Source organism: Coregonus lavaretus (assembly GCF_964263955.1).
Source record: "Coregonus lavaretus genome assembly, chromosome: 2".
NCBI classification, from domain to species: Eukaryota; Metazoa; Chordata; class Actinopteri; order Salmoniformes; family Salmonidae; genus Coregonus; species Coregonus lavaretus.
The window spans coordinates 71,969,836-71,990,509 of NC_139989.1; the positions used below are offsets into that span (position 1 = coordinate 71,969,836).

Sequence of the window (20,674 nt, forward strand, 5' to 3'; positions counted from 1 at the left end):
CTACGCAGTTACACAATGGATGTTGAAACTGTGGGACACATTTCTAGGCAACATTAGAAGCCGGATAAATGTGTTGATTTGAAGGAAAGATGGGCAGACTGGTAGGTCTGGGCTGCATACAAACTCTTATAATGTTATAAAGTTAGGTCGCCGTCAGACATTCAATAGACAGAGTCCGCTTGAGATACAGAATCATTTATGGTCCTTTATCCAGTGGTGTAGTGCTATTTATTTAGGTGAGGGAGCGCCAAAATAAATGTAAACAACGTCATCATTTGCTCAATCAAAGTTTGCACCGACAGATGTAGCCTATTGAATAGCCAGCCTAACATTACAGGGCTTGGATCCGCTGAATACACAACTAAGTAGGGACTAAATAAACATTCCTTTACAAAGCTAACAGACTGAATTTCAACATCCACCCTCCGCAAAGACAATGTATTCCTCTTTCCATTGTGTATTTCTGAGTCTGTATAGTTTCTGACACTGACTCCAACTGAGGTTCCCAATGTGAGGGGTTTGGAAATAGTATATGAGGAAAATCTGTTTCATAATCAAAATGATCTAATAACTTCAATCTTCTATGATAGAAGTGTAGATCCCTCCGGAGCTCCCCGCAGTCCACCTGTTTAGGAGTTGGTATGAAAGTCATTCCTTTTCTAGAACCTCACTCTCGGCTTGGTTGAGCCCAATGGGACATTGCTGGTCAAGGCCTCAAATCGGTCGTGAAGTAGTATGGACATATTGATGGAACAAGGTCACTAAACTGGTGGTTAGACAGGGTAGATCCAAGAGCAGGCCTCTGCTGTCATCTAGAGGGCGTTTCTCTATACTTCTTGACACATGGAGACTCAATGGAGGCACAGTGCAAATGCTCAAAGTAAGGCCCAAACAATTGTTTGTCAGGCTGGGATCTATAAAGCAGTATGTTCTTCAATTAGATGCCAACTAATATTCATACAGGGACAATAGGTGGGGCAGGAGGAAGAATGGTGTTCCTGATTTTCAGAGGAATTCCCCTTTTTTCTTTGTAGCTTCAGATTGAGATTGTTGTTATTCTCCAACATGTTTTTCTTCAGTGAGCCACTCTGGATTCTCCAAGGGGAAAACTCCCTCTATTGACCACTAGAGAGTTGGAGCTCCATGCTTTTGCTGGGAATTGTCCACTGTTGGTATACATTTATTTGGTCCCCAAAATACCAAAATAAAAAAGGTGTATTTGTCTAGTTAGCATCCATGTGGCTCATTTAAAAGTTTCTAAAAATATTTTAAAAGTACATTTCAAAAATGCGCTCCTGACGTTTCACCACAATAGGCTTCTTCAGACAATGGACAGAAAGTAGCCAAACAAAGCCAAAGGAGAGTGATGAGCAGCAGCAGCATCATCAAACCAGCGAGGCCGCCGGCAAACCCAACAGTGATGATGCTGCCGAGCTCCAGTTAGCTCCGTGTGCAGAGCCTACCCACCCTTCCACAAGCACCGCCAGGATAATGGCTCCACAGCCCCCTCCACCTCCGACTGTTCCTGACTATCTTGGAACAGAGGTGCCAGCCCAGATTAGCCTAGAATCCTACCGTAGCCGCAGGTTTTCTGTCCAAAAACCTTCATTTAATAGCAACTGGTTCATAAGAAGAGAGTGTCTGGAATACTCGCTTACTGAAGATGCTGCATTGCTGAAAGTTCTGCGTGGGGTCCATCTATTGGGAGATGGCTAACTAGTCTGTATTTTCCACTGATTCATATGGATGCCAGGTCACACATTGCCTGTAAAAGTGGGTAAAAACAGAAAAGCATATAACTGTAGCTATGTGGTCTTTACTTGGGTGTGTTTCAGCAGGGTGAGTTCAGAGAGATGCTTCCAAGTCAGTATTTTTCAGAACTCATAAAATCCTTTACACAATCTGATGGGATGAATGTTCAACCCCATTTAAATGACCATAAAGTCTATATAGCACCTTTAAGTTAAGATGTCACAGATCTGTTCATGGCAAAGCAGTTCAATTAATGATATTAATTTATTCTTAAAGAATATAACTTATAAATCATGAGCCACATCTTGAGGAGTCACCTGTGACAGTATTCATAAAGAGTAGGAGTACTGATCTGGGATCAGTTTTTCCTTTTAGATCATAATGAAACAGATTAAATGGACAGGGGGGACCTGATCCTAGATCAGCACTCCTCCTCTGGGAAACTGCATGTATGAAACCGAACACATAGTCGTAGTCTAGTTACAGCAGGTGTTTACTGCCATCTAGTTGAAGATACCAATAAAACACTTGATTATCAGGAAGGGGAGACGGTTGAGCTGAAACAGAAAGTAAACTTGTTATTTTGTACAGCAGGGGTGTCAAACGTCCGGCCCGCGGGCCGGATTAGGCCCGCAAACGGGTTTAATCCGGCCCGCGAGATGATTTTGTAAAGTATAAAAATGAGCTGCAATTTTTCAATAAAATAAACTGCTGTTCCAATTGAGTCCACTGGATGGCGCAATAGCAATTGTGTTAAGCAAGCAAACTGTTTATACCGGGGCAGAGCAAATAGGTCAAGCAAGTGCAGCCAGTCCGGATGAGCTACTTTGTTTTGCCCGCGATATTTATTACGGCTTCTACTTTTAACATTATGTGCTTTGGCACCCTCATTGCCCCAATATGTCTCTGTCAAAAAAGAGAAAAGTGGACGCAGAGTGCAGAGTGTTCAAAGAAAAATTGTCATCCTTCTATTTATTCACAGAATTGAATGGGAAAGCTGTATGTTTGGTGTGTTCACAGCATGTTGCAGTGCTGAAAGAATATAACCTTCGTCGCCACTATGTGAGTCTTCATGCCGACAAATATGACAACTTTCAAGGACAGAGGAGAAGAGAGAAGGTGAATGAACTGTTGGCGGGTCTGAAGAAACAGCAGTCTGTGTTTACTCACAGCCGAGACATCAGTGACGCTGCAGTGAAAGCTAGCTACCTCATTGCTAATGAAATCGCAGTGGCTTGAAAAATTTGAAAAACAGTGAATTTGTAAAAAGCAGTGAATTTGTAAAAACATGCATGATGAAGGCAGTGGAGATTGTGTGCCCTGAAAAGCACCAGGCTTTTGCAAATATCAGCCTGACAAGAAACACAGTTGCAGACAGGATTTCCGATCTTTCAGTGGATTTGGACAGCCAGTTGAAGCAAAAAGTGAAGTAATTTATTGCGTTTTCGGTTGCAATTGATGATAGCACGGACATTACAGATGTTGCACAACTGGCCATTTTCATCCGCAAAGTTGATGACACATTGACCGTCACCGAGGAGTTCGTGGAGTTGGTGCCGATGACAGATACAACGACAGCAGCTGATATTTTCACTGCACTTGTCAGCGCGCTGGACAGGGTCGGAGTGGACTGGTCCCGCGCTGTCAGCCTGGCTACAGATGGTGCGCCCTCAATGATTGGGAAAAAAGCAGGCGTTGTGACAAAGTTCAGAGAGAAAGTGCAATCTGCAAATGGAGGACGTGGTTTTTGGACTTTTCACTGTATTTTGCACCAGGAGGCTTTGTGTTGCAAGTCATTAACGATGGATAACGTCATGAAGGTGGTTATTATTTTTATTATATTATTATTATATTATTATATTATATTATTATTATATTATTATTATTATATTATCCAAACTGTTAATTTCATCCGATCCAGAAGCCTGAATCAACGTCAGTTTGACAGCCTTCTCAGAGAGAAAGACCACATCTATGGCCTGCCATACCACACTGAGGTAAGATGGTTAAGCCGAGGTGCTGTGCTGAGGCGTTTCTTTGATTTACGAGAAGAAATTGAACAGTTCATGGAAGAAAAGGGCAAACCAGTGTTAGAATTTCATTCCGCAGAATGGATGCAGGACCTTGCATTTATGGTGGATGTTACAGAGCACCTGAATAACTTGAACAAACAGCTGCAAGGGTGCAACAAAGTTGCCACGCAGTATTATGACAGCATACGTTCTTTCAAGTTGAAGCTGTCATTGTGGGAGACGCAACTCGCCGGTGGTGATGCAGCTCACTTCCCCTGTCTGAAAAATGTGTGCGCGACCCAACATGTGGCAGACATGAAGCGGTTCAAATATAAAATAACGGGACTGTTAAGGGAGTTTTAGCAACACTTTCAGATTTTTGGTGAACTGGAGAAAGACTTCAACGTTTTTTGTTCGCCATTAACCGTGAATCCCTCTGATCTGCCCGTCAGCATCCAACTTGAAATAATATACTTGCAGTGTGACTCGGATTTGAAGGGCAAATTTGCCGCAGCTGGCTTGGACACATTTTATCAGAACCTCTTGCCAGGTTACCCCAACTTGACAGCCCTCGCTGCAAAACTGTTGTGCATGTTTGGAACCACATATCTTTGTGAGCAAGTTCTCTGTAATGAGCATAAATAAAACAAAGCTGCGCTCAAGGCTCACGCACAAGCACTTGAATCACATCCTGAAGTTGGCTGCCACTCAGGATGTGACGCCTGATATTGATGCGCTGGTGAAAGCTAAAAGATGCCAGGTATCAGGAGTCAAATAAACTATGCAACCCCACTTAAAGTGCTGCATGAGACACCCTGATATAGTTCTGTGATCTGTGATATACTTCTGTGAATCACTGAGGCATTGTGTGTTTGTGTGTTGTTTGTCCTCAGAATTTCAAATAGCTTGAGGTGTTTTATGATTAATAGTGATGTTGTGCTTTTGGACATACTGTCCTCAGGCTCCAGCTTTATGTTTATATGTTTTTATGTTGATGTGCTATTGTTTTTAATTGTTTTTATTTTATTTGTATATTTAACCTATTCTTGACTCTGTGGTTCTTGCACTTGTTTGGGGAACAGGATTTCATTATTTGTATCTACATTTCTGCCTGAGAAATGACACCCTGATATAGTTCTGTGATCTGTGAAACAGTTCTGTGAATCACTGAGGCATTGTTTGTTTGTGTGTTCTTTTTCTTTAGAATTTTCAAATAAACTTGAGGTGTTTTATGATTAATAGTGATGTTGTGCTTGTACTATTTTGGACACACTGTCCTCAGGCTCCAGCTTTATGTTTTATGTTGATAGTATTAAAACAAGTTATATATACCATGATTTTACCGGTCCGGCCCACTTGGGAATAGATTTTCCTCCATGTGGCCCCTGAGCTAAAATGAGTTTGACACCCCTGTTGTACAGGATCCATTTTGAGACAACAGGGCAGAAAACACGATATGGAGAGAACTAAAAAAATAAAGTGAGTATTTCTAAGTATTTCTGAACAATAATCTATTCTAATGGACAGAGTAAGAGAATGAATACCTGGAATGAGATAGTACTAGTTAGTAGAACTGCTGCTTGAGTTTAGTTGCTGACAGACAGCAGTTTTCAAAGTGTTATCACATGTTATCGGTCAAACGTCTGGTAAAGATGGTGGAGGAGCTTTTAAATGATAGGGTTTTATGTTTATCTCAGGGTTTCTCAATCCTTTTGTTCTTGCCCAGCATTTACACACCTGATTCAACTAATCATCAGATATTTGAAGACAGTTTAATATTTGAGGCATACAAATGAACATTCTCAAATTTAAACCTTTTGGATTTGTAGGCCTGTTTACAATTATTATAGGCCTACAGTAATTCACATTTTGGATGGAAAAAAGCACAGCTAAACCTGGTGGACATTTAATTTAATGACCAATGGAATGCTCTAAAACATTCAAACTCTGCTCAACCGGGGAGCAGGTCAATGCAAAACTAATTTACCCAGTCACCGCTATAACTTTATTTCCTTATTTGAAATTGAAAGTGACTTTGTAGCCTACGCAGTTACAAAATGTCTGTTCAAACTGTGGCGCATATGGAACATTAGAACAGTGGTGGAAAAAGTAAAAATACCTTAATAGAAAATGACTCAAGTAAAAGTGAAAGTCACCCAGTAAAATACTACTTGAGTAAAAGTCTAAAAGTATTTGATTTTAAATATACTTAAGTATCAAAAGTAAATGTAATTGCTAAAGTAAAGTAGGAATAATTAAAATTACAATTACTTATATGAAGCAAACCAGACGGCACAATTTTCCTGTTATTTTCATTTACGGATAGCCAGGGTCACATTCCAACACTCAGACATCATTTTAAAAAAGCATTTGTGACCAGGGATGACCAGCGATGTTCTCTTGATAAGTGTGAATTGGACCATTTTCTGAATGTAACAAGTACTTTTGGGTGTCAGGGAAAATGTATGGAGTAAAAAGTACATCATTTTCTTTATGAATGTAGTGAAGTAAAAGTAAAAGTTGTTAAAAATATTAATAGTAAAGTACAGATACCCCCAAAAAACGACCTAAGTAGTACTTTAAAGTATTTTTACTTAAGTACTTTACACCACTGCATTAGAAGACGGATAAATGTGTTGATTTTGATAGAAAGACGGGCAGATTCTGCTAGGTAGGCTACAAACTATTATAAAGTTAGGTCGTCATCACAGTAGGTTTGAGCTACAGTATGATGACTTACCAACCTGATGGTCTCCGTTGGAAATGTTGTGGAAAATGTTGTACACTCAGTGTATTAAAATATGTAACATAAACAACAAATGATATGCTCAGATACACAAAATACATCTGGTTTCAGATCTAGAAGATTCTCCTCTTCAATAGTAATATCATCAATTCTGACCAGTAACTTACCTGGGGTCAAAGGTCCCTGATTTATCACTAAAATGTATAGGATGATCCATAGAGATGTCACTCTTCATGGACAGATGACTGGGTACTGGAGAGACTGATCTCAGAGTTTGGTTGGAGATTCTGGAAAACATAATAAATCACCATGAAACTACATTTTAAAATATATCAAAATTATATTTCAATAGATAAAATACATTACATAAAGCATTAAAATATATGCCATTACATAAATCAACAAACATGCAGTTCTAATTAAAAATAAAAATAGTTATATAGATATATATATATATATAGAGGTGAAAGCATTGGAAATGCTTTTGGCGGTTAATCTGCTTCTGTTTTGTGGGTGGCACTGTGTGCTGTTTTCAATGGATGGGTCCTGGCCTCTCGGGGCCTTAGGGATACGGAGGGACGTGGGTGGGATGCTGATCACTGGGATGACTGCTCAACTTGGGATGGGGAGGGGCTTTAACGGGGGAATTAGTGGAGAACAATTGAAGGGTTACTCCGTAGCAGTGCAAATATCACGGTACAGCTATATGGACACTCAATCATTACGCTATTTTTTTATTGGTAAATTTACAAACATATATAATGATAAATAGACTTGAAACTTGTATCTCATTATGGTGTATGATGAAATAAGTATAGCCAGTTATAATTGTAATGGCTTAGCTGATAATAACAAAAGAAGAACAATATTTACATGGCTCAAAGAGAAAGAATATAATATCTATTGTATACAGGAAACTCATTCAACAATTCGAGATGAAGTAGCGTGGAAAAAAGAATGGGGGGGGGGGGGAATATACTTCTCCCATGGGCAAAGAAATTCAAAAGGGGTGATGATATTAATTAATAGTAATTTCGATCCGAATGTGCAAATTGTACAAATAGATACACAAGGTAGATGGATTATTTTAAATATGTTATTGGACCATAAACAGATATGGCTCATTAACCTTTACGGACCAAATAATGATGATCCACAATTCTTTGACTATATATAATAAATTATCAAGCCTGCAAGCAACTCAAGACAATATTATTATGGTGGGGGATTATAATACTGTTTTAAATAGCTCAATGGACCGTAAAGGAAATCACACCACAAACAATCACCCACATGCTCTTAAGGAAATTGTGAATGTCATGGATACATTAGAACTAGTAGATATATGGAGGCTTAAATATACTGATCTAGTGAGATATACATGGCGGAGACTGAATCAAGCTAGTCGTCTTGACTTCTTTCTTATCTCATTCTCGTTGGCACCAAAAGTAAAAAAAGTGTTGATAGGGGACAGAATGCGGTCGGACCATCATATAATAGGCATATACATTACTCTTACTGAATTTCCACGTGGGCGAGGATATTGGAAATTTAATCAAAGCCTATTGGATGATAATTTATTTATAATTAGAACAAAGGAATTTATAACTTTATTTTTCCAACATAACATAGGTACAGCGAATCCCCTTATTGTATGGGACACCTTTAAATGTGCCTTTAGAGGCCATGCAATTCAGTACTCATCTCGAAAACAAAAGCAATTTAGGTCAAAAGAGTTTATACTAAGAAAGGAAATAGAAAGTCTAACAGAACAGATAGATGGCAATAAAAACTGTAACATAGAGGCTCAGAATAAATTAGAGGAAAAACAAAAAGAAATGGAGAAACTTATTCAAGAAAGATCAAGTGTAATATATTATAAAAATAAAGCAAACTGGATGGAATATGGGGAAAAATGCACAAAATTATTTTTTAATCTTCAACATAGGAATGCTACCAAAAAGAACTTAATGAAACTGGTTACAATTGACGCAGTCACCCATAATTCACCAAATGATATTTTGAAGGAAGAAACAAAGTACTTTAAGCATATGTTTTCTTTTCAGTCGCCTCCATCTCCTCTAACTGAAGCTAATTGTAGAGATTTTTTTTCTATTGATAATGTCAAATTAACAGCCACACAGAAAGACTCATGTGAAGGTGAAATTACAGAGGAGGAACTTCTGGATGCAATTAAAGACTTTAAGTCTGGGAAAACTCCAGGGTTGGATGGCATACCAGTCGAGGTATACCAAACCTTTTTTGATATACTAAGAGGACCGTTATTAGCATGTTTTAACCACTCCTATGTAAATGGTAGATTATCTGACACTCAAGAAGAAGGTCTGATCTCATTATTACTGAAACAGGATACAAGTGGAAAATATAAAGATCCAGTCCATTTACAAAATTGGAGGCCCCTTACACTTCAGTGTTGTGATGCAAAAATCCTAGCAAAATGTATAGCGCATAGAATTAATAAGGTATTGTCGGATATTATTCATTCTAATCAGACAGGTTTTTTACATGGAAGATACATTGGAGATAATATAAGGCAAGTATTGGAAACAATAGAACACTATGGAAAATATGGGAAACCAGGCCTGCTATTCATAGCACACTTCGAAAAGGCATTTGATAAAGTTCGACTGGGGTTTATATATAAATGCCTGGAGCATTTCAATTTTGGAGTATCTCTTATAAAATGGGTCAAAATCATGTATAGTAAAAAAAAAAAGTAAATAATGGCTATTTCTCAGAAAGTTTTAAACTGTCAAGAGGAGTGAAACAAGGTTGTCCACTATCGGCATATCTATTTATTGTGGCCATCGAGATGTTAGCTATTAAAATCAGATCCAATAATAATATCAGAGGATTAGAAATACAGGGCTTAAAAACAAAGGTGTCATTGTACGCTGATGATTCATGTTTTCTTTTAAATCCACAACTAGAATCCCTCCACAGCCTCATAGTGGATCTAGATACATTTTCTAACCTCTCTGGATTACAACCAAATTATGACAAATGTACTATATTACGTATTGGATCACTAAAAAATAAAATTTTTACATTACCATGTATTTTACCAATAAAATGGTCTGATGGTGATGTGGATATACTCGGAATACCTATCCCAAAGGAAATAAATGATCTCACTTCAATACATTTTAATAGAAAGTTAGCAAAAATAGATAAGATCTTAATACCATGGAAAGGAAAATACCTGTCAATTTGTGGAAAAATCACCCTGATTAACTCTTTAGTATTATCCCAGTTTACCTATTTGCTTATGGTCTTGCCTACGCCTAGCGAACAGTTTTTTAAATTGTATGAGAAAAAAATATTCAATTTTATTTGGAACGGCAAGCCAGACAAAATTAAAATAGCATATTTATATAATGAATATGAATTCGGAGGACAGAAATTATTAAATATTAAAGCATTAGACCTATCACTAAAAGCTTCAGTCATACAAAAGTTATACTTAAATCCGAACTGGTTCTCAAGCAAATTAGTAAGATTGTCTCACCCAATGTTCAAGAAAGGCCTTTTTCCCTTTATTCAGATTACAACCTCTCACTTTCAGTTATTTGAAAAGGAAATCATCTCCCAAATGTCACTATTTCTAAAACAAGCCATAGAAAGTTGGTTGCAATTTCAATTTAATCCTCCAGAAACAACAGAACAAATAATGCAACAAATATTGTGGTTAAATTCAGATATACTAATTGACAAAAAACCTTTATTTTTTGACAGAATGTTTAAAAAAGGTATAATCTTCGTAAATGATATCATCGGTAGGACTGGTGGAGTTATGACGCACATGCAGCTAACAAAAACATATGGAAATGTCTGCTCTACCCAAAATTACAACCAAATAATTGCAGCCTTACCGCAAAAGTGGAAGAGGAAAGTGGAAGGGGGAGAAAGTAAGGAACTTGTCTGTCGGCCTTGCATTAAAGAACATAATTGGTTAAAGAAAACTGTGATAAATAAAAAAGTATATCAGTTTCACTTAAGGACCAAAGGATTGACAGCCGTCCCATATAGATTGCAAAATAGTTGGGAAGAGATCTTTGACGTACCGATCCCATGGCATAGTGGTTATGAACTGACATGCAAAACGACACCGGATTCAAAAATTTGAATCTTTCAATTTCAATTATTATATAAAATTCTTGCTACCAATAGAATGTTATTTATATGGGGGATACAATCTTCCCAGCTCTGCAGATTTTGCTGTGAAGAGACAGAATCATTAGATCATTTGTTTTGGTTCTGTCCATTTGTAGCTTGTTTTTGGACACAGGTCCAGGAATGGCTAAAGGATTGCAATATTTACCTGGAACTAACCTTGCAGATAGCATTACTGGGTGATCTGAAAAGTCATAGTCAATCAATCAATAATATAATAATACTTTTAGCAAAAATGTTTATTTTTAATTCACAATCTGTAGAAGCAATGAGAATAGAAAGGTTCAGAACTTTTGTAAAACATCACAGTACGGTTGAAATATATATGGCAAATAGAAATCCTATATGGATGGTGTTAAGAGATAGATGGAATGTATTGAATAGAGTTGAAGGATGGGACTAATAACAAATAACAACAAATAATAACAAAGATAGCTAATAATGTAAGCATACTGTGTCCATAATAAGTATATAGGTTGTATGTTGGGAGCTTTTGGGAAAGAGCACAGTTAGAAAGTTATGGCATATAGAAGCAAACCGGATGGACATCATGAAAATGATCGGAGAGGTTGAGAGTAGAAGAAGTTCAGGAGCAAAAAAATAAATATATATATATAAAATAGAATTATTGTAAAATTAACTCTGTCCATAAGGTGTAGATAGTAGGTATAGACCGGAAGTAGAGGGCTGGGCATTGTTGTTCACTAATTTACTCCAAGTAGGGAAAGGATGGTGGGGTTGAAAAGTAATAAAGGGGAGTATATATATAAAAAAAAGATTTAAAAAAACATGGGGGATTGGAAGTGATGCAGACAATTACATTGATAGAAGATACAATCGATCTGCAATATTAAGCTGATCCATTAAAAAAAATAAAAAATAAAAATACAAAAAACAAAAAAACAAAACAAAAGGAAAACAAAAAAAAAGAACCCTTAAGAGAATGAAAACATATTTCCAGTAGTATTGTTAGTTAGTCAATACTGGGGCCCTGCACAAAAAATGTCACAGGAACTCATAAAAAGTAAAACTGTCCAAAATTAAGTTATGTATATGGCTCTAATTTTGACATTTTCCTGTCCATCATATTCAAGATTTGGAGAGCTGCCTTTCCTGTCTGTTCAAACTTTGATAATCTTTTACCTTCTGATTTACCAACAGATTGAGAATGGGAAGACTGCGGCTACAGATATTGTTTATGGTGGTAACGATCACCATTTTGTTTTTGTCAGTAAGTTCTAAAGCACTTTTTATATTCTTGATCTTATAAATGATTATAAGACATATAAATACAAGTACTGTAAGATGCTTGAAATCATTAAAAAGCTTAGGCTCCATTAAGGTCTAATCTAATTTAAAATGCCATTTTAATTTGCCTTTGTTCAGTCAGATTACTTTTTATTGCTCAGGTTTTGGTCAAAATAATGATTCATGGAATTATTAGTTATTGATCATTCAAAGAGTTACTTGTTAACTTGACAGCCTGTTCCCCAGCTTTACACTGCTACATTCAATGTTTCTCCAAGATGAAATTATACACCGGGAGGCAATTTAGCAGTGGCGGTATTTTGTCCACAAGAGGATCGTTGAGCATGCAGTTCAACATTTGCATCTTTTGGACAAACATCAAATATAGCAGAGTTCATGAGATCATATTTTAAATGTAATAAGGGCTACCATGTCTTTCTATTTCAGGTGTGTCGAGACAACCATTGCCAATTGAATATTCTTTCACATTACCTTAAAGTCAACCACACTACCTTTACCACTGACACTCCATATGTTACCACTCATACCCCATATATTACCATTCAAACTCCACATGTTGATATTTGTAATGGAATCACCAACAGGACATTTACGCCAACCAATGACTCCTTAATAAGTACAGAGGAATGGGAATCTCTGGTCACAAAGCTACAATGGTCATTACCGCCTGTTGACCTCTTATCCACAGATGAGGCCACAAACCCCACTAAGTGCTCATTCTCTGTTGTCAACCCCAATTCAAACCACACAGTTGGAGGGTTTATAGATGTCATTTTGATAGCTAGAGATACTAAAAACAGGATCAAAACCTATGGAGGGGACTTTTTTCAGGCCAAGTTGTTTAACGCAGAACTTAAGGCCAGTACTTATGGAGCTGTAACAGACCACTTTAATGGCACCTACACTGCCCGCCTGGCCCTGCTTTGGCCCGGACCTGCCAAGGTGTCCATCCGCCTAGTGCACTCCAGTGAGGCCGTGCAGGTACTGTGCAGGCAAAGGGAACAGGACCCAGATAAGGTCTACTTCCAAGGCTACTTTGAGGAGGGTGGCAAGCAGGAAACAACGATGTGCAATGCCCAGAGAAGTCCTAGGCTGGTGGGGAACAGCTCGCAGTGTTGCTGTGAGTACAGAGAGCCAGTCACCGGAGAGTCCTGGTTCTGTCGTCGGCCATCTTCCCTGCCCTGCCATGCTTTGACCTACCACAGCATGGGTGGTTACCAGGCAGTACTCTCCAAGTTGGAGACAACTCTTCTTAAGAGGTAGATATCTTTCAATCGGGTGTCAAATATGCAGCTTGGGGGTCATTGTTTACCCACCATCTGATTTAATGTAGCCCCTCTTGTTATCCAAACACAATCCTATCCTATTATTTGAAAATATTTTATGTTGGGGAAAGAGGAACTCACATAACATTGGTGAAATGACAATTCATGCTGTTCAGGAAAATAAAGTAAATTGCTGTAGACCCAATGTTAGCAGATATGTGTACAAACCATGACTGCACTGCATCCTGTTCCATCACTTAATGGTAGTGTCTCCAAATTATTGATTGTTGTTCTTCACACTAAAATAATATTTCATTTTTTGCAGATTCACAAACATTATTGTACCATATGATAATTCAGTTGTACATGTCCAGCAACAGGGCAATGAAACCCGTAAGTCCCTACAACATATTCCCCCTTCCCCTCCTGTTACTGTAATACCATTACACAGAATACAGCAGTACCTTGGGTTACTGTAATACCATTACACAGAATACAGCAGTTCCTTGGGTTACTGTAATACCATTACACAGAATACAGCAGTACCTTGGGTTATTGTAATACCATTACACAGAATACAGCAGTACCTTGGGTTACTGTAATACCATTACACAGAATACAACAGTTCCTTGGGTTACTGTAATACCATTACACAGAATACAGCAGTACCTTGGGTTACTGTAATACCATTACACAGAATACAGCAGTTCCTTGGGTTATTGTAATACCACTACACAGAATACAGCAGTATCTTGCATTACTGTAATACCATTACACAGAATACAGCAGTTCCTTGGGTTATTGTAATACCACTACACAGAATACAGCAGTACCTTGCATTACTGTAATACCATTACACAGAATACAGCTGTTCCTTGGGTTATTGTAATACCAATACACAGAATACAGCAGTACCTTGCTACCTACATAAGTCACAATCTTTAAACAAGTCATATCCTTTGTTATCTGGTTTAAACCTGGCTTGTTATCAACTTGCAAACTGGTGTCATTATCACAAATCAGCGTCCTCTACCTCGACTAACCTGTATCCCCGTACATTGACTCGGTACCCCCTGTATATTTGATTTTTTACTTTATTTTATTTAGTAAATATTTTCTTAACTTTTTCATGCATTGTTGGTTAAGGGCTTGTAAGTAAGCATTTCACGGTATTCGGCGCGTGAAAATAACATTTTATTTCATGCTAGCAATGCAGATTCGGCTCAGATGATCTAACAATGATTTTTCTCTCTCTAGGTCCAAACACAAAATGCAGTCCTGGTTTGCACACCCCAGTACCGTCTGGATTCTACCTCCAGGATCGCTGGACGTCCATGGTGTGTGACTCAAAATCATTTCCCTCAGCTAAACTGATATCTAGATGCCTGAAGGACAAACAGATCCTTATGATGGGTGACTCCACTCTCCGTCAATGGTTGGAGTACCTGGAGAACACTGTGCCAACACTGAAACGCCTGAACCTTCACACATCAAGCAAATCGGGCCCCTTTGAGGCAGTCGACACCCAGTCCAACACCCGTATCATCTGGCGGGCCCATGGGATACCTATACGGACGAGCAAGACCCCCTGGGCTGACCTCCACTACATCGCCAGGGAGGTGGAGGGTCTGGCAGGGGGTGCACACTCTGTAGTCGTCTTCACCATCTGGGCTCATTTCACCACGTACCCACTGGCTGTGTATGCACACCGTCTGGTCGTCATCCGTAGGGCTGTGGCGTCGCTGCTAAGACGATCTCCCACTACTCTGGTAGTGATCAAATCAGCCAACACGGGCTACAAGGATGTGTACGGCAGCGACTGGCTCTCCTGGCAGCTCGACGTGGCTCTAAGGGAAATATTCAGGGCCTTGCCCGTGGTCCTCATTGACGTTTGGCAGATGACCTCCTGCCACTATTCTCCGGATAACATTCACCCGCCCCCCGTGGTGATCCAAAATGAAGTGGACCTCTTCCTGTCCTTTGTTTGTCCGCAGTGAGAAAAGAGAAGCATTCAAAAGGGATTGCCTGTAAAATCAACTGCATAGAACATGGTGGTTGTCAAACTATTGCCTGCTTTCAGCTCTGCACTGATTCTTCTGTCATGCATAAAATATAGTTAAGCAATGATTCATTTAAAGAACTTGTGGGCTGTTTTAGAGCAAATTGTCTTTTTTTTTTATGCATTAATTAACAACAGTCTATGACAGGGGTGTCAAACGTACGGCCCGCGGGCCGGATCAGGCCCGCAAACGGGTTTAATCCGGCCTGCGAGATGATTTTTAAAAAATGAAGAAAAATAAAAAATAAAAAAAATATTGTAAAGTATAAAAATACGCTGCAATTCTTCAATAAAATAAACTGCTGTTCCAATTGCGTCCACTGGATGGCGCAATAGCAATTGTGTTAAGCAAGCAAACTGTTTATACCGGGGCAGAGCAAGTAGGTCAAGCACGTGCAGCCAATGAGCTACTTTGTTTTGCCCGCGATATTTATTACGGCTTCTACTTTTAACATTATGTGCTTTGGCACCCTCATTGCCCCAATATGTCTCTGTCAAAAAAGAGAAAAGTGGACGCAGAGTGCAGAGTGTTCCAAGAAAAATTGTCATCCTATTTAATCACGTAATTGAATGGGAAAGCTGTATGTTTGGTGTGTTCAGAGCATGTTGCAGTGCTGAAAGAATATAACCTTCGTCGCCACTATGTGAGTCTTCATGCCGACAAATATGACAACTTTAAAGGACAGCGGAGATGAGAGAAGGTGAATGAACTGTTGGCGGGTCTGAAGAAACAGCAGTCTGTGTTTACTCACAGCCGAGACATCAGTGACGCTGCAGTGAAAGCTAGCTACCTCATTGCTAATGAAATCGCAGTGGCTTCAAAACCATTTAGTGAGGGTGAATTTGTAAAAACATGCATGATGAAGGCAGCGGAGATTGTGTGCCCTGAAAAGCGGCAGGCTTTTGCAAATATCAGCCTGACAAGAAACACAGTTGCAGACAGGATTTCCGATCTTTCAGTGGATTTGGACAGCCAGTTGAAGCAAAAAGTAAAGTCATTTATTGCGTTTTCGGTTGCAATTGATGAAAGTACGGACATTACAGATGTTGCACAACTGGCCATTTTCATCCGCGGAGTTGATGACACATTGACCGTCACCAAGGAGTTCGTGGAGTTGGTGCCGATGACAGATACAACGACAGCAGCTGATATTTTTACCGCACTCGTCGGCGCGCTGGACAGGGTCGGAGTGGACTGGTCCCGCGCTGTCAGCCTGGCTACAGATGGTGCGCCCTCAATGATCGGGATAAAAGCAGCCGTTGTGACAAAGTTCAGAGAGAAAGTGCAATCTGCAAATGGAGGACGTGATTTTTTGACTTTTCACTGTATTTTGCACCAGGAGGCTTTGTGTTGCAAGTCATTAAAGATGGATAACGTCATGAAGGTGGTCATCCAAACTGTTAATTTCATCCGATCCAGAAGCCTGAATCACTGTCAGTTTGACAGCCTTCTCAGAGAGAAAGACCACATCTATGGCCTGCCATACCACACTGAGGTAAGATGGTTAAGCCGAGGTGCTGTGCTGAGGCGTTTCTTTGATTTACGAGAAGAAATTGAACAGTTCATGGAAGAAAAGGGCAAACCAGTGTTAGAATTTCATTCCGCAGAATGGATGCAGGACCTTGCATTTATGGTGGATGTTACAGAGCACCTGAATATCTTGAACAAACAGCTGCAAGGGCGCAACAAAGTTGTCACGCAGAATTATGACAGCATACGTTCTTTCAAGTTGAAGCTGTCATTGTGGGAGACGCAACTTGCCGGTGGTGATGCAGCTCACTTCCCCTGTCTGAAAAATGTGTGCGCGACCCAACATGTGGCAGACATGAAGCGGTTCAAAGATAAAATAACGGGACTGTTACGGGAGTTTGAGCAACGCTTTCAGATTTATGTTTATATCTTTTTATGTTGATGTGCTATTGTTTTTAATTGATTTTATTTTATTTGTATATTTAACATATTCTTGACTCTGTGGTTCTTGCACTTGTTTGGGGAACAGGATTTCATTATTTTTATCTACATTTCTGCCTGAGAAATGACACCCTGATATAGTTCTGTGATCTGTGATATACTTCTGTGAATCACTGAGGCAAAGTGTGTTTGTGTGTTCTTCGTCCTCAGAACTTTCAAATAACTTGAGGTGTTTTATGATTAACAGTGATGTTGTGCTTTTGGACACTGTCCTCAGGCTCCAGCTTTATGTTTATATGTTTTTATGTTGATGTGCTATTGTTTTTAATTGATTTTATTTTATTTGTATATTTAACCTATTCTTGACTCTGTGGTTCTTGCACTTGTTTGGGGAACAGGATTTCATTATTTTTATCTACATTTCTGCCTGAGAAATGACACCCTGATATAGTTCTGTGATCTGTGAAACAGTTCTGTTAATCACTGAGGCATTGTGTGTTTGTGTGTTCTTTTTCTTTCTAATTTTCAAATAAACTTGACGTGTTTTATGATTAATAGTGATGTTGTGCTTGTACTATTTTGGACACACTGTCCTCAGGCTCCAGCTTTATGTTGTGTGTTGATCGTATTAAAACAAAGAAAACAATCTGAAGTTGTTGTTTTTAAGTTATATATACCATGATTTTTCCGGTCCGGCCCACTTGGGAATAGATTTTCCTCCATGTGGCTCCTGAGCTAAAATGAGTTTGACACCCCTGGTTTAGTTTATTGTGTGGCTCTGCTCATGTCCGCGTTCTGGAACTGTCCGCGTCCCATACAGAACTGTCCGCGTCCCCGTACAGAACTGTCCGCGTTCCCGTACAGAACTGTCCGCGTCCACGAAAGGGTTTGGCGCCAAGCATATTGTCCAGTTGCGCGCAGAGTGGTCTGAGGTGATGTTGGGGAATAACGACGGAGTTCGATACAGTGTTGAGACGCCGAAATTTATTGTTCAATTAGCTTTTTTTGCGTAATGGTCAGTGACAGTATGAGTGTAGCCAGATCCTTTTCACTCGTAGCCAGATCCTTTTCACTCGCTATCCTTGTTTCATCTTGTGGTTCACCGGATTCGTCATCATCCTCGAGGGACAGACGAACGACCTGCTAGCTAGCCAAGCTAGTCGGTACAGCTAGCTAAGCTAGCTACTCTACCAGCAGCATCCTAGTTATCCTAGCTACCACTACATCATCACCGGCTGCCTGCATTTCTTGTGGACCGATGGAGCTCCCGGGTTGTTTCTTCCACCTGTTAAATACGGTGGAGGGCTTCTCCCTCTCTCGTTGACAGATGCTGGCTACCTACCATCCCTCTGTCCGGTTCTCCTCTCTTCACTAGATGGACGGTAACTTTAGTGTTTAACCCCTCTGTGTCCAAGGACTGAACTTTTTGAATATTATTTTCGGGGCGCCTCAAGTAAAATTTTTTACAACGTTTATTTCTGATAAAATTAGTTCATTGCATCCGCCATGGAGCCCAGTTACATAATATTACCTTCTGTCCCTGGTTATGAAGTAATCGCGAAAAAAACAGGCCTTATGTTTGGGCATTTTTCACCCTGCCAGCTCCTATTAGTTCTACTGTTTGTTTACCTCAGGTAACTTATTATTATTAACAAGGTTACGGTTACTTGGTGAGCGCGCTCAATGTTAACCTGAGTATTTGTTTTAAGAAAAAAGTGTACAATCTAAACAAAACGCATGTCCCTGTCCTCTTTTTCAAGATGTGGCAGATTTAAACAGCCAGAAGACATTTTTTAAATTAAGAAATAACCATTTTTCTGATTACTTGTTGTTTCTAAATGGCTGCTGGGTAATTTGATATGCATCGAAATCTTCGTTCATAGGCATCAAATTGAGCGAATGCTGCGCAGGTTCACTGAGTTGCAAACCAAATGGGTATAATGGGGTGATTGTTGTCTAATTGGGTGGTCTAGCTAATGGATTTGTAGATCTGACACAGTTGCTACCTCAGATTATGAGCCTAGCAAGTGTCATATAGCTCAGTTGGTACAGCATGGCGCTTGCAACGCCAGGGTTGTGGGTTCGTTTCCCACGGGGGGCCAGTATGAAAATGTATGCACTCACTAACTGTAAGTCGCTCTGGATAAGAGCGTCTGCTAAATATGTAAAATGTAAATGTAAAAAATGTCATGAATGAGTTATGTAGTACCCACAGATGGCCAAAGGGAGGCGCAAGAGTGCTATAAACACATACAGTTTTTTGCCATAAAAACCCTAAACCTAACAATCAATCAAATGTATTTATAAAGCCCTTTTTACACCAGCAGATGTCACAAAGTGCTATACAGAAACTCTTACCCTACTTATAACCTATTATAGTCGTAACCCCTAATTCTAGGGTAGGGTAGCCTAGAACACTTTTAGAAACTATTTTAGTAATAATATTATCTTAGTAAATACAATTATAGTATTAAATAGCGTTTTGATTATTTTGTTGTTATTTTATTATATGTATAATAACAAGACTGAACACTTGATAAATAAGACACATTTGTTTTATTTTTCAAATGTGGTTTGAATTGGGTGACCTAGTAACCTCTGTGTGAAAGTCCAGCAATTGGCGTGGGGCAGGTTTGAGACTGATCTAATACACTTTATTTCTCAGCTCCCTCACCAATGTATGTACGCGAATTAATAACTTTTAATAGCTGAATATTTCCAATAGATGGCAGCATAACACCACGAAGCATCAGTTATAGGCTACAAGCAGCAATATGATTGACATAAAATAGCATGCAACCAAATTCTAAATGTCCCATGATTTTCTAAAATGGTCACTCATTACTTTAATTAGCTATATATCTCGTATTAGGCCTGTGATGCTTTTGGAAGAGCAATAAAAATAGTGACTATAGCAGGTGTTGAACCCCTGGTAAATAATCACTAGTCAGATGCTCCAACCTCAACTCTAATATACATGCATTTTTAAATATCTAATATTGCGATTAAACAACCTCGGAATAGAAAAGACAAGAGTGCGTCTTCCAGACCACCAATAAATTACATAATGCAACCCTCGCGGTTAGCAAATGTACCTCAACATGCCCCTCGCTTGTGCTAGAAGGCAGAGTGCTCGCTGCTGGTTGATGAATCTGACAATGAATGTACTAGGAAAATACATTTTTCTCGACCAGAGGTGACTAAATTAATGTTCAGGCTTATTGATAATCATTATAGTAATGAAGTATGATTTCAAAACATGAGTATAAAAACAGGTAATAATAAACATGAATCATCATTATATTATTTCACAGTAATCTGTTAAATGCTTTTTCAGTCGTTCCTCTTGCGTTAACAGTGTGGAAAGGGACAGTAAAAAGCGTGTGCAGGAGTTTTCCTGTGAGGGGGAGTGGTGGTGTATCCAGGGAGAAAACTAAACTAATCTTCTGAAATGTCATTCATGGT

General features: G+C 39.1%; 3 protein-coding genes across 4 annotated transcripts in view; all 3 read left to right on the top strand.

Moving 5' to 3' along the window:
• LOC311140296 (NACHT, LRR and PYD domains-containing protein 3-like) overlaps nucleotides 1-20,674 on the top strand; it is a 633,219-nt gene that overhangs the window by 273,413 nt on the left and 339,132 nt on the right. The gene's annotated exons all lie outside the window — the stretch shown is intronic.
• Nucleotides 1-20,674, top strand: part of LOC311141792 (uncharacterized protein) — a 103,583-nt gene that overhangs the window by 40,525 nt on the left and 42,384 nt on the right. The window lies entirely within an intron of this gene.
• LOC311141712 (NXPE family member 3-like) lies at nucleotides 11,772-15,407 on the top strand. Its single transcript, XM_084177137.1, has 4 exons — nucleotides 11,772-11,935; nucleotides 12,400-13,232; nucleotides 13,564-13,631; nucleotides 14,496-15,407. Exons 1-4 carry the CDS (start codon nucleotides 11,873-11,875, stop codon nucleotides 15,233-15,235), a joined length of 1,704 nt encoding a protein of 567 aa, XP_084033263.1. The 5' UTR covers nucleotides 11,772-11,872; the 3' UTR covers nucleotides 15,236-15,407.